The sequence below is a fragment of the Styela clava genome, chromosome 10 (assembly GCF_964204865.1).
Source record: "Styela clava chromosome 10, kaStyClav1.hap1.2, whole genome shotgun sequence".
Lineage (NCBI taxonomy): Eukaryota > Metazoa > Chordata > Ascidiacea > Stolidobranchia > Styelidae > Styela > Styela clava.
This window is the reverse complement of record NC_135259.1, coordinates 10,930,538-10,944,850: the sequence shown is the minus strand read 5'-3', so window position 1 is coordinate 10,944,850 and position 14,313 is coordinate 10,930,538. Positions and strand designations below refer to the sequence as shown.

Sequence of the window (14,313 nt, the reverse complement as noted above, 5' to 3'; positions counted from 1 at the left end):
TAAGGTTGCAAGAATTGCAATGGCCAATTTTGGCTATACTTGGAAATAAAAATATCACAAATGCCGCCAAAGCCTCCGCTCTTACAATCAAGCCTGGCGACTGGGAGATTTTCAAGCAGTTGATTCCAGTACTTGAAACTTTTGCAGAGGCTACTGATCTTTTAGGAGGCGAAAAATATGTCTCGATATCGATAAAGAATCCATACATCAAGGGATTGAAAAAACATCTGTCACGCATTCTGCCTAAAACAGGACGTATGATAGGCTTAGATATGACAATACACAAATATTCAAGACCGACTTCCAGTCTTCAATATTACCATGCGAGAGATCTGGTTCTAGACTGGTACCGTTATGACATAAAATAATTTTATCATTAGATCCTTTATACTTCGATTGTTGGCGATATAAATCAAAAACCTTCAGGGTTTATAGTATTTTTCTTGGACACGTAGTGGACATAACGTTTTGTTGTTCTTTGTATCGATTTGAAGAAATCACTTTTCTCTTTGATTACTGGATCAATTGCTTTGACATTTTCAGTGGTTAAACATGGAATTTTTCTTCAGAAGGCTATTACTTTTATTTTTCGCTATGACGTCATCTAAATTATGTGACGCTACATGTCCATATATTTGAGCATAGTTCTCATGTTGTTTATGTAATAAGCACTTTGTAACGAGGCGTTTTGTACAGATCATATTATATTTCATGATGCATTGTTATATGAATATCGATATCAACCACAATATAACATGACAGAAATGCTCAAATACATGGACACGAAAACGTGATATCGGTTTGTCCATAATTTGGGTATAAAAGCGATTTTCCCAACAACAACAATCACGCCGACAACAAGAATTTAGTCTTTTTAACGACTGTAGTTCATTCGAGATACTTGTACGTTATTATTATATCTAAGCTGAAATTATTTGATTTAAACATTTTACGACTACAACTTGTCCGCCCCTTTCCAACTGCGCCCGTGGCTGCCATACCTAGATATGCCACTATCCCATGCGTACGGCTAACAGATTTTTTACGATCCATGAAGGTTTTCGTGAGCCTGAATGATATCGCAGTCCAATCAAACTGTTATTCAATTAAACTACTCAATCCAGTGAAAATCCGATTGGATAGGGTTCGCACATTGCAAACTGCAGAGTGGCGGGTTTTCCGTGTGCTGGCCATCCACTCGGGTTTACAATGAAATATTATTGATTATTCAACAAAGATGCTGGTAGTACCTTTTTAGGCTATACTCGTTACGTCATTATCATTACGTAGGTAATTAGACCACATTGCTCCCGCGAATCGCAATTGTCAAGCTCGCAGGGGAGAGAAAAGTCGATTTCATGTCTACTTATCGTTCATTGATGAACTCCGGTGGTGTAGGCATCCGTAGTCGATAGACGGATATACAAACTACCTTGCGACGCGAGAATTCATAATATACATCCGCACACAACCATCCCACACGGGCTTGAAACTTAACTAGTTATTAGAGGTATAATATACATGTTGGGCACCCCTTTTTTACAGTTGGGATAAATGGATGGAGCTCGGAACACTGGTTGAATTAGCGCGAACCGTTTCTTAGGAAGACGTGATATCAACAAACCCGTCTTTGTATTTTTTGGTTTCAGTTGGACATAGTTTTCCGTGTTCTCTGCAAAAAATAACCTGTTCCTAGCGTTTCGAATCCCACCACTGGCTAGGATGGCTCGATACATGGGCACGTACATTTTATTTTAAACCCATCTGGTCTCGACTGACAATCTAGCGGGAATCGATAAGGGCGGCGGCGTTGCGACAATCATGCAGGGAAGTCGGTTAGGTTACTTTTTTTATTTGAAAAAAGGAAGAACTTTTCGAAACCAGCAGCTAGTCACATAGCAAAAACAATGAGTACCCTTAACACAATGAAATGGAAGTACAAAACACCATGAAAAGTTGCTATAAACGGATATAGAAGCTTCTTCCGTAATAACAACACACAAACAGATCAGATAATAATAATATCAAAATGGAAAATTGCACGTAAAACAGCTTCAAATCTAAGATGGGCCTGAGATCATAAAATAAAATGTATTTTAAGGACGGGCATTTAAAACTGAATATGCTAAACGACAAATTACGACATGAAAAGTGCAGTTACAACCGTGGCCAAGGCACATGGAAATTAGTACACTAAAAGTATAAACACGATTCAAATATATTTCTCCCTAACCGTCCTTGATGAAAAGTCAGAAGGGGTGCTGGTGAATTGAATATTCACAATGGGAATTCGCACCGGAAAAGTGTTGTATAGGATTGATGGTTTGTTGTATTTTCAATGCGGCATGGACAGGAAGAGATTAACGCATTGATAACAAGGATACACCATCAGATTTACATCACCGTATTTTACAGACCATTGGGCGCGCTTTAAATACTTTTCTCCCCAAAAAACGATTGCGCGCCTTGCGGAATAAGTCTGCGCCCTTGATGTGTGTATCAGATAAGTGTTTTATGCTTCTTTGCCTATCTAGAGTCATAGCCAGTAATCGTGCCGGTTGTGCCTTATAATCCGATGCACCTCATGTATGAATAAAACCCAATGTGGGCAATTTATTGACTTATGGTCCGTAAAATACGGCAGTTTATAATTCCAAATTACCAATAACCAAATCAAGAAGCCAAAATCAGTTAAAAAATAAAATCAGTGCACCGATAAAAAGGTTGACAGACATATAACGCTACAAGCTAAATTACTTCTCCAATTGAAGCCTAAAAAGGCCGATTTACTAAAGCAAAAGTGAAAAGTATGACATAAGTTCTGGAACTTGAAATGGTTGATAAAAGTGTACACATGAACGAACAATATATTGTTCAAAATGCTGTCAGTTTTCAAAAACAAAGTACAATCTGTTAGAACTTAATAACAAGCAAGTAAGTAAATCTGAAAGTTTTAAATAAAGAAAAAAATGAGGTTGACACCATTTACACTATAGTTGAAAATTTGATTGTTCGAGCAAAGAAAAATGTTGAGCAAGTGTTCAGTAGTCAAAAAAAAAAGAAAATATAAAATAAAACGTACAAAGCCAAAATATAATTGTTAACCAAGGCAGCAGCAAAGGCCAATAAAAAAAAGAAGTGTCTGGAAGCATCTAGCGCCCATCAACAGCCTGAACCTAATAAAATAATGATGACACCATTTATAGGTGAAAATTTGATTGTTTGAGCAAAGCAAAATGTAAAGCAAAGTGTTTAGGAGAGAAAATGAAGAAAATAATAAATAAACGTTAAAAGTCAAAATATAAATGTTATTGTTACTATATATTATTTCAATTCATATTATTTGGTTTAAAGTTCAGAGCAAGATGCCTGAATGTCATGCCTTTGTTAGGCATCTCACCAGACATGAATCTCATAATTAAAAAATAATAATTTGGCACAAGATTTATAAATTTCAAAATCAATCAACATACACATTCCTGGTATAATACTAGCAACCTTGACTAATCTATGGCACATAGATGACTGTAAGGACAATTACGACACTGCCAACTTTCCAAAGTTGAGAAAGTTTCAAATCAAGAAAGTCAGCTTCTCCGACCTTCAAAAGAATATTTCCTTTGGCAAGCAATTTATTATGCGTTTTTATCTATTTCTTAGATATGAATTGAATTCGATTCAAGTTGACTTGACTTTATAATTTTTACAGTCACCCAGGCCTATATATTTGGATTTGTGGATTATGACAGTTTATTAAAAAAATGTTGATTTTTGTAGGGTCAAAAACATTAATGGGATAATTTCAAGAAAATGTCTCCCAGAGAAACAAAATTTAAAAATAAGATAGAAAATATTATAATTCTAAACACTAAAATCAATATTATTTTCTGTGAGGTTCAACCTGAAATTAATAATTAGGTACTTGGGTATGTTATGCTCAGAAGAAAATCTATTTAATACTAAAAATGTTAATTGAATGCAAATCAGTATTTTAAAACACCAAATAGCAAGCCATTCATATTTGACACCGCTTATTATAAGCAAGATAAAAAATCATATGTTGTATGCTCAATGATTGAGACTCGAGTAATTGATTCACTCAGTGATGGACTTCAAACTGGAGATTTAGGGACATTTACCCAATACTGTGTATGCTCTGCCTCTGCATCAACATTTTAATCTCATACTATGCAGAAATCTGCAAAGGCTAACCAATAGCTACAAAAGCTATAACACAAATATTAGGGATAATTGTACACTATTCCCATTTTATTCATTTGATAGTTCATTGTATCAACCGATCCCATATTTTCTTCAAAATTTCTGAATAAAGAAATAACAACACAATTTATTTTCTCCAATAAAACTTGTTATAAAACATCGCAAACTAAACAAATATTCAAAATTCCAAATGTATTCAAAGTTAGTCGATGCCCCATGATAGTCAGGACAGTTTTTATACACAATATTATCATTTCAAGCAATTGATACCTGATAGTCTGGCAATAAGGCTTTCCTAATTTTATGATATGTGAAAAGAATACAGAGCAAAACAATGTTAATCTTAAGTAGACAAATTGAATAATTTGATATCTTCAAATAACCATTTATTTCCGGCAAGATTTGCTATTGAAAATGATCCAATTTAGTAACCCAAATTTGGAAAGCTTCAATTCCTTTCGTTACATAGCAGATAGCATCTAATCTTTTATAGATCTGAGTTGCAGAAAACAAAAATTAATAGTAGTCGAGAAGTAGGTGGGAAAGTTAGTTAAAACCACCACACAGGAGACCTAACAGGGAAAGCCTGAACTGAAGGGATTGAATGGAACATACTCTACCCTTCATGTCGTCTCATATGCATTTCTAACTTGAATGTCGATGATTCAATATGACCGCAGTATGAACATTTGAATCTCTCCAAACTTGATGAGGCACCTGATCAAAAGAGAAAAACTTAATCAAAAGAATATACCAGTAAGTAATTCATAAAATAACTGACATTTATTAGAATTAGGCATGTATAAAAGGACAAATTAAATATTTTGGAAAACCAATACGTACAGTAAAAAGGATACTTTATTTTATTTTCAATTACAATAATAAACCATACCATCTGTAATACCACCCCTGGTATTTGACAAATAACTAACTTCCTCATGGAGTATTGGTAGGCATGGCGTAGGAGTATATAAGAATCGGCTTTTCATTTCTGTAAATAGAAATAACACTGGGGATAAACCCCTAAATTTGGGATTCAGAGACCACAACCTACGTAAATAGTTTTCCTGTTCTGGTATTTATTTATAGTTCTAAATTTGCATACAAATGGATGCAATGAATGGAAAAGCATTGGCATTTTGTTGATGCTATTTCCTTTAAAATCATTTACCACACTGCATGAACATAAATAAAATATTGCAATATCAGTAATAGCGGAAAGACAACCCTCAAACAGGGAAATGCTCTTCGGACACATACAGCAAAAATAGAATATCTGATGAGACATGCTATACATGTATAAATTACAAATTTACAGAAAGTATGAACAACAAAATTTCTATGCTGAAATTCATTTCCTAAAAACTGTTGAAATTGAATTCCAACGTTTTATTGTGTTGTCAAGCAAAAGCTAGCTATTCATAAATAGTATCTCAGTTGTCACAAGAAACATATCTATCTTTCAACTTTAAAATAAAGGCTTCAGACTTTTTCAAGATTAACAGGTATCCAAATAAATATGTCACAGATGTTTAACTCAGAGCTTTGAATACAACAGGACTTCAATTACACTACATATACATTTAAAAAAATATATTTAGGGCTTGAAATACTGAAATTGATCTGTGTATAACGGTATATCTCTCTGTTGATTTATATTTAAATAAGTTATATTTAAATTGATCTATCACAATCGTTATGCCAATATGCTAGGTGAAATCTCACCTGAAATAGCTTCAGAAGCTGCCTCAGATGTAACCAGACTATCTTCCATTGAAAATCTCATTTGTAATCCAAGTTGATGATTTTTTTCAATCTGCAAATTTGAACAAATATCGAAGCTATAAAAGTTTAATAAACACTACAGTTTTGGTAAGTAATTGGGAAAATGTTCAAGTTCAGAATAATATTCAAAAATAAGGTTTCATTTTATCTTCCAAATATCTTACATTACAAACAATGCTAATATCGAATTACTGGTTTTGAAATCGAACAAACTTTTACAAGGTTTAAAATTTTACTCAAAATAACATTGCAGTTGACTGCATGCACAACAACGAGCAACATTGAACTAAGTATTGGATATATGAAATTTAAAATATGACTTGAAGTAACATACAAGACAACACAGTAAAAAAAACAATCCACATAAAAAATGTTTGTATTTTTCTGCTAAATTGTTGTTTCATATTTATAAATATCCACACTGCTGATAATGAATACTAAAAAAAATTGCCAAATTCGTTAATCATTAATTACCTTATGAAATTCTGCCAAATGCTCATCTAAACTAACAAAACTATCAGATACATAATCGCAGAATTTGCATGCGTAATCTTTAGTTGACATATGAGTGCATTTGATATGAGCAGCCATACGTTCCGAGTCTGTTGAGTAAAAGTCGCACTTACTGCACCTGAAACGAACAGATTTAAAGTTCGAAAAGATTTAATTATAGTGCACTGGGTGGGAATCCATATTTGATACAAAAGAAAATAATTCTCATCTTATTTTTAAAATAAAAAAAAATACTCATGGGTCCCATGGGTATGGATAATTTTAGGGTAAAAATCTATAAAATCATGTTTATACAAGATTGAATTTCTAAACTCTAAACTCACTCAGAGTGATATATAATATATTCTAATAAAATACTTTTAAATTGTAGGCAAAATATCATGAGTCATCAAACCCTTCCCTCATCCACCATTTTAGATATTGACGAGTCATAGAAAAGCTTAAACTAATCTCATGTAAACATACCAACCTAAGTAGGCCATCATGAGATACCGAATGTTCAAAATGAATGTTGGGATCATTGCCATCTATTGTTTGAGACTTTTCTTCAATTTCTCCATAAGAAGAAAACATTTCATCCCCATCAAAAGTCTCCTTTATTGGAGATGGTTCTGGAGTGCTGTTGGCTGTTGACATTGGATGACTTGTTTTTTCTGTTATATCCATCATATTATATCCTCTTATAGACTTTCTAGCTCTTCTCTGTGGTGCTATGTCATTTATTGGAACACCCCGACTTCCTGTGGCAGTTATAATGGGTAATCCATCATCACTGCTATCTGATTCAATCTGTACAACTTTGTCAGTATATGTTGTCTGTGATTGCTAGAATAGAAATTGAATGAACATGCTTTATTAAAGAGTGTTGAGGTTGTGTTTTACTTAGTAAGATACTAATACATAATACACACCATGGTAAAGTAATTGCATAAAAAACAAGTTAGACAATCAATATTTAGCTCAAGTAGAAGCTTAATGGGTCCAACCATCATTTAAGCCTAGGATGGGATTTACATATTTATCCCGGGGCTGGTAAGACTTAGTCATACGGCGAACCATAGCCTCATCCGGTTACCAGTCCATGTCGGGTATGGGATTAGTTAGTCAGTTAACTTGAAGCAAAAGCAGTTCATTCCAATTTTCTGTGGGCTATTGCCACTTGAAGGCCAATGTAATATAATGTCGAGAGTCATCAATACCAGCATTACAACGGATTGTAATATAAAATTCAAAATCCTGGTCAGATATTCATCAAAAATGGAAAAATGGTTTTGATTGTATGACATAATAATATTATGAGACAAAGACTGAAATGCTGCATAATAAATAATAAGATGGTAAGTGCCTTATTTGTCATATGAAAGATTGCATATGGCAACATGTCACACAACTTTTTATTATAAGTAAGGTCATTTTGACTCCATATCAGCTTAACACACCATAAAATCAAACAAAATCAAACTGAACTGATTACAGACAATAACTTACCTCTATGATTGGTGTATTGGATGTACTGGAACAACTTGCTAAGAGATTTGCTGGCCTGTCAATAGTTAAGACTGATATAATAATGATTCCAAATTCTAAAAAAAACAAGTTGATAATAAAAAAAATTGAATTACCTATTGCTTTCTGATTGATTTGAAGTAAACGAATGTTTATTGAAGTGAGTGAGTGTTTTTTTCTCATCAAAAGAACAAAACTGACAATGCACGCACTTGTAAATCTGAAAATATTAGATTGATTTAATTAATATTGATAAAATGGAGTCATAAAAGCAAGTGTAGAAACTTCAGTGAGTAATTTTTGCAGCACACAATTCAATTTAAATCGAAACTGATTGTAATAAATATCTCGATACAACAAAAATTATAAGATATCCAAACTGCGCACTGAGAACTAGCAGTCACAAAAATAAATGCTATTGTTCCATACTTAATCAAACAGCACAGAACTCTGAATAGAAACATGAAACTTCATATTTTATATCCCAAGTGCTTATACTGCAAAAGCACTAAAACAACTTATTAACACAAACCGTTTGTCCATTATGGATATCCAGTGCATGTTCTTGGAGTTCTATTAGTGTTTCAAAAGTTTTGTGGCATAACTCACAAAGCCTGGTAATCTGAATTATAAAATACAATATATGGAAATCAAAATGAATCTTGCAAATGAATAACACAACTGTTGATGAGAAAGGAAATAGAAAATATAAATAGAAAGGATATGATATCATTCTTATTTAGGAAAGTCAACAAGATGACTCAATCATATGGCGTACAATTGGCTCTCGTTCGGTTACCAGTCCCTGTAAGGGAAGGCCAGTCAGCCAGTTATTAGTTCCAGATACATGGACTTATATGGTACTAAAGAATTTTCCTTATAATGACCTCCCTGATCTTAGACACCATTTAGATCATTTATTTAGACTCAGAAAACGAGTCCAAAAATAGGACAATATACAGGAAAGTTGATCTACTCATTATTAATAATAACTAAAATCAACTGCAAGGCTGAATTGTAAAATTTCAGAGTATTCACATGGACATCCTTGATTAAGAGAAAAGTTTTTCAGTTGCCATAGTAACCAATATTAGTCTGTGTAGCGCAAATTACTTCCTCATTGGATTTTACATTTTAGGCATGAATATACATCATCGGTCACAGTGTTAGCATGGCCTTGCTAATAAGTAACAAATGATTCAGGATATCTCCCCCTTTTGGAACAAAATTACGGTAATTAAACTTACCGGTAATAGTTTTGAAAGCTGAATAATCCTATATGAACCATAGCCAAAAATGAATATCATCATCATGAATATTTTAGGAAATACTCATCAGAGTATGACACAGACAGAGCAATAATGGGTTTTGATAAATTGATTAAAACAAATGCTGTGACTAAAAATACAACCTATACCTGATAACTGGTGAATTGATCACAAAAATACCAGATAAATTACTGGGTACCTGGGATGTTGGAAACAATCTGTCCAAAATATCTTACATACAATATTTTTAATTCTTGATTTAGAGAAAAATTGGTAGGCCTATAGTTTCATTTTGAAAAATGTCTAACAGTGTGGTAGCAGAAATGCCTCTCCATTTAATTTAGAAATGCTGTAAAATAGGAAACCGATCCAATCACTGCTTAATTAACTGCATTCTCAAATTCAATAATGAAAAATGGACTTGTTAAACCTGACCAAATATAGAAATATTTGATATTCCATATTATTATTTAAAAAAGTATTTGAAATAGTAGATTATGTGATTTTCAGTCATTCTGGCGTGTGACAGTTTTCATTTATATACACCCTACCATACATAACACAACGTACAATCTTCCTATGTAGTACATGCCACCATTTAATAATTTCAACTCACCTCCTTCGAGAATCTTGATTTCGACAAAAGGGCAATCGGATCAGGTAGAATTGTTATAGACTTCAATGCAGTTGACGTTGAACACCACAGTGGATGTTCGTTTACACAGTGCTTTAGAAAGGTTGTTGCACATACATAGGCGTTCATGCAAAATCTACATGTATATGGATATCTAACTTGATGTTTGCATCGGACGTGAGTGCTTTTATAAACTTCTGAGTCAGAAAAATCAGAGTCACTATCAATACTGCAATGTTTCACACAAGTGAATTTTGCTCTCTTCGATTTTAAAGAAAATTTTGATTTACGATTTCGAACTTTAGTCAACGGACTATATTCCTCTTCTGATGAGTAAGATGAAAATGAAGAATCACTTTCAATTATTCTGAAATTCCGTAAAGATTGATAGGAAATAGCGTAATTATGTTTCGAGCTTGTATGAGATCTCATACTGGTTGCATTCTTTGTGACATATTCGCACCAGTGGCAAGAGTAATATTGGTCACTGTTTTCCTTCTTTTTCGTAACTTGATCTGTCACATGTTTTGCGTTAAAATGGTTTAAAACTGCTGATAACGAAAAGGCTTTATATCCACACCAAGCACACATAAACTTTGGTCGGCTCTGCGGAATTTTTGTAACATCATTCAGAAGCATATTATAAGCAGCTGGTCGAGTCATTCTGAGTCCGTGTATACATAAATGATGACGAATGCAATCCATGATAGTAGAAAACTCTATGTCGCACTTGAAACAACGAAATGTCACATTATGGCTGTGATTCGATATTAAATGCCGACTCATACTGGGATGGTAACCAGTTTCATAAGAACAAAATTTACAAAGCAACCTATCCCCGGTATCTGAAGAAGTAGATGTATGTGAGCTATTTCCACTCTCAATTTCGGGAGTGCCGTTCGAATCGCTGGTGCTTGCAACACTATTTGTGAAAGGAAGTTGGTTACTTTTTCTTCCTGATTCACTCTTGGAGATATCCTCATTCCAGAAACCATATTTTATAAAGTGAAATGACAAATCATTAATGCATAGCAATTGTGATATTGGACAGTGACATTGTGTAATATGGTCCCATAAATGAGAGGTAGCACCAAATATCTTCCCACAATGCTTACATGAAAGATACCGATTACTTTTGCTGGTAGATGACCTTACGGGAGCATTACTATTATCATGTTCAAAATGATGCTTTATCATTTCAGATAATTTACTTGTTATAAATGGACATTGCATACATCGGTATCTATCACTCAATGTTGTGAAAGTTAAATATTTTCTAGAATGTTCATTTTGGTAATGAAAAGCTAATTCAACATCATCAATGCTGAGGAATGAACATGAAGAGCATTTAAAGGGACGTTGTTTGAGAATAGGAAGCTTCAATTCAAGATTGTGCCATAGCATTTTGTTCATGTTATGAACATGAGCATAATGCCACTGCATAAAATCCACATCAGTCGTGATACTGCAATGTGCGCACACTCTGCGCTCCGTTATTGGATGAGTAAGGAAGGATTCCTCATATGATACAACAAAATGTTCTTGCTGTAAATGAATTACCATTTCATCTTTCGAGCCTGAATAATCGATGTAACCGCATTCTATACATTCCATGAAGTAATTTGAAACTCTTTTGGGCACATTTGTGGAAATTCTGCACGCAACATGATTGACACATTCTTCCACTGAATGATGATTTTCTACAAAATGTTTCATCATAGATTGAAAATCGTTACAGTAAAAAACACATAACTGACATTCATATACATAATGTTCAACAATAGTGGGACTTTCATCCAATGATGCTCCAGAAACAGGATTAATATAAAATGAATCAGTGTGAGGTATATTCACTCGAACAACATGTAACATCAGTGAAGTATGCAAAGTCGATTTGAGTCCTTTGGGGTAACGAGCCTCATGACAGTCCTGATAATGAGACAACAGTTCAACAAGATTTATTGTGGAAAAATCACAAAGAATACACGGAATGCGACTTTCTGATATTTGATTCTGTGTAGAATCATTAATGTTCCACTGAACTGTGGATGATGAAAAAATATCGAGATTTTCCGTTGCAATATTCTTTGTGTCGTATAAATCACTATGTGTTACATTAGTCACTTGTATGTCTTCAGTCCTTCCCAAGTCTTCATTCTTTTTCATCAAACTTGGCTCCAAATAAGGAACATTCCATGCATAAAATGCATCCATGAAATGTGACGATGCATAATGTTTATAGAGAGTCATTCTGGTTAAAGCCTCATGCGGACATAATTTGCAATGATAAAAACCTGTTTTTTGACTTTTTTTTGGACCTTGGTGAGAATGACACAGTTCATAATGTTGACCTAGCATAGCAGTTGATAAAAAATTTTGATTGCACAGTATACAACCAGTTGATAGATATTGCGGTGGCTCTTGCACTACTTTTGAATCTGCATGGTAAGTTGCTAAAAGCCTTTGAATTTTTCGCTTATTTTTCTGCGGTTCTTCTCTAGACATAAAAAGTGCTTCCAAATACTTTTTATTTACAGAGGTTGTAATAGGTGATCCCTGCTTTATGGGATTGACTTTTCTCCTTGGATGCTTCCTAGAACTATGGTTTATGAAACCTCTCATATTTAAAGTAATATAGTTGCAATGTTGACAAGCATATAATGTGGGGATGTGCTTATTTTGGGGGAAACCAAAAGTCCTGTTATAATGCCTTAAGGGACTACCTGCTTTTGCAAGTCTAGGATGTGAGCGCTTAAAATGGACATAAATGCTGGAATATTTTTCTGTTACAAAGTCGCAGTGTTTACACATATACCTTTGTATTTTTCTACCTGCTGCTTTGAAACTATCTCCTTCAAACTCAAAAGTATGAGTGGTTGATGAAACAATATTTGTATCTTCATCACTTTGCACAATCACATCAGTAGAACTTATATCTTGAGACGACATTGCTCCCTGTAATTTTTTAATGTAGAGTGATACTTTCAGATCAGATATTCCATTTAGTTATAACAGGTCCCAAATTTGACTTGTGAAATGTAAAGTTCCAGTTTATGTTATTTGATATTGCTTTGAATCAGCATTACTGTTGGTGTTGCATCAATTGATTAATTTATAAATAAATATTCCTGTATTTACAGTAATCAAAGTTCACATGTGATTAAGCAAACACTGAAATATAACATTTTTGCCATATTTATGTTGGCCTCTAATCAAATTTATTTAGAGGGTTCATTGATGACCCAAGTTATTTAAGTATCCGAATTCGGTAAAAATTCAACATTTGGAAGCAGCATCCAAAGGCTGAATGGCAACAACTTTATAGGATAGGATTTACATATTTATCTTGGGGGAGAGGAAAGGTATAGGACGGATTAATAAGCTGTAACCGACCAGCGGTTGGTCTGGTTTAGTTAGTAGGCCTGGCTCAACATTTTTTGCATATGTCCATCCTAACCCCCACCTGACTACGTCACAAGCGAAATCGAGCAAGCTATTTCTCTTGTTTTTACGTCACAACGATCACGATAGGAGAGAGATCGCAAGCCTTAGCGAGTTTGTTATCAGAGGCGCAGATGAGATTCAGGCGATCGTAATTGTAATTTGGCAAGCCCTATGACATGATGGTGACGTCGTAGTGACGTAAATATTTAACGGCATAGTCAGGTGGGGGTTAGGAATAACCCAGACTGGATTCCATGGCAGATGCACGCCCGAGGGCGCTAGCGCCTCCTCACCGACGCTGGCCAGTTATGGCTCTGATTCAGCGTATTTTTAATACAATAATTTTACACGGATGTACTGAACAGTACCGGTATCTAAAGTCGCACAAACACTCTCAAAATTAGTGACAAAATATAGAAATGATGTTTTGGGGGTCAAAGGTCAAACGTCCATTTTTGCTATGATCCAACTTATTTTTACGCGGATGTATTGAGAGGTATCTTAGTTCGAAATCAGTTTAGCGGGCGCAGTTGTTTTGCACGCCGTGAGCTATGATTGCACGCCAGAAATTCTTATTTGCACGCGGGAATTTCTGATTGCACGCCCGATTTCTCGTTCGAAAAGGCCATGAAATCCAGACTGGGGAATAACATATGCAAAATTCGTTATGCTATGCCCACTGTATGTACTTGTGGTATAAACCAAACTAGACCCCAGAGGTGTGGTGGCTAGCTTACCATATTCCTGACGCTTAGCACAATGCGCCATACCCAGACACCACTGATTTTTGTATAAAATGCTGATATGGCTTATGGCAACTTACAGACTTATGTATGTATGTTTATTTGCCTCAAAAATGTAACAATATCTGCATAATAATTAAACAGTAAAGCAGAGACGGGATACATGTTCAAGACCTTACTGCTGTACTGGCGTAAGACA

The 14,313-nt window shown here is 34.4% G+C and overlaps 1 protein-coding gene across 2 annotated transcripts; it reads right to left on the bottom strand.

The window, feature by feature from the left end:
- Positions 1-1,832: 1,832 nt before the first annotated feature.
- Positions 1,833-13,099, bottom strand: LOC120337287 (uncharacterized). Of its 2 annotated transcripts, XM_039405026.2 has the most exons (10): positions 9,910-13,097; positions 8,558-8,647; positions 8,142-8,245; positions 8,008-8,062; positions 6,989-7,344; positions 6,481-6,637; positions 5,947-6,037; positions 5,114-5,212; positions 4,842-4,938; positions 1,833-4,323 (listed from the first exon to the last, which is right to left on the bottom strand). In XM_039405026.2, the coding sequence occupies exons 1-10, from the start codon at positions 12,874-12,876 to the stop codon at positions 4,242-4,244; spliced, it is 4,098 nt and encodes a 1,365-aa protein (XP_039260960.2). In that variant the 5' UTR covers positions 12,877-13,097; the 3' UTR covers positions 1,833-4,241. The 2 variants fall into 2 exon arrangements, with proteins under 2 accessions (XP_039260960.2, XP_039260961.2); XM_039405027.2 differs by lacking the exon at positions 5,114-5,212 and having other exon boundaries at positions 9,910-13,099.
- Positions 13,100-14,313: the final 1,214 nt, after the last annotated feature.

Excerpts from the sequence above, each read along its gene's own strand:
- LOC120337287 (XM_039405026.2), bottom strand. The coding sequence starts at position 12,876 with ATGTCGTCTCAAGATATAAGTTCTACTGATGTGATTGTGCAAAGTGAT. Across the intron at positions 7,345-8,007 it reads CCAATACACCAATCATAGAG|CAATCACAGACAACATATAC; the intron begins GTAAGTTATTGT and ends TTTCTATTCTAG. Across the intron at positions 4,324-4,841 it reads CATATGAGACGACATGAAGG|AAATTTTGAAGAAAATATGG; the intron begins GTAGAGTATGTT and ends TTCTTTATTCAG.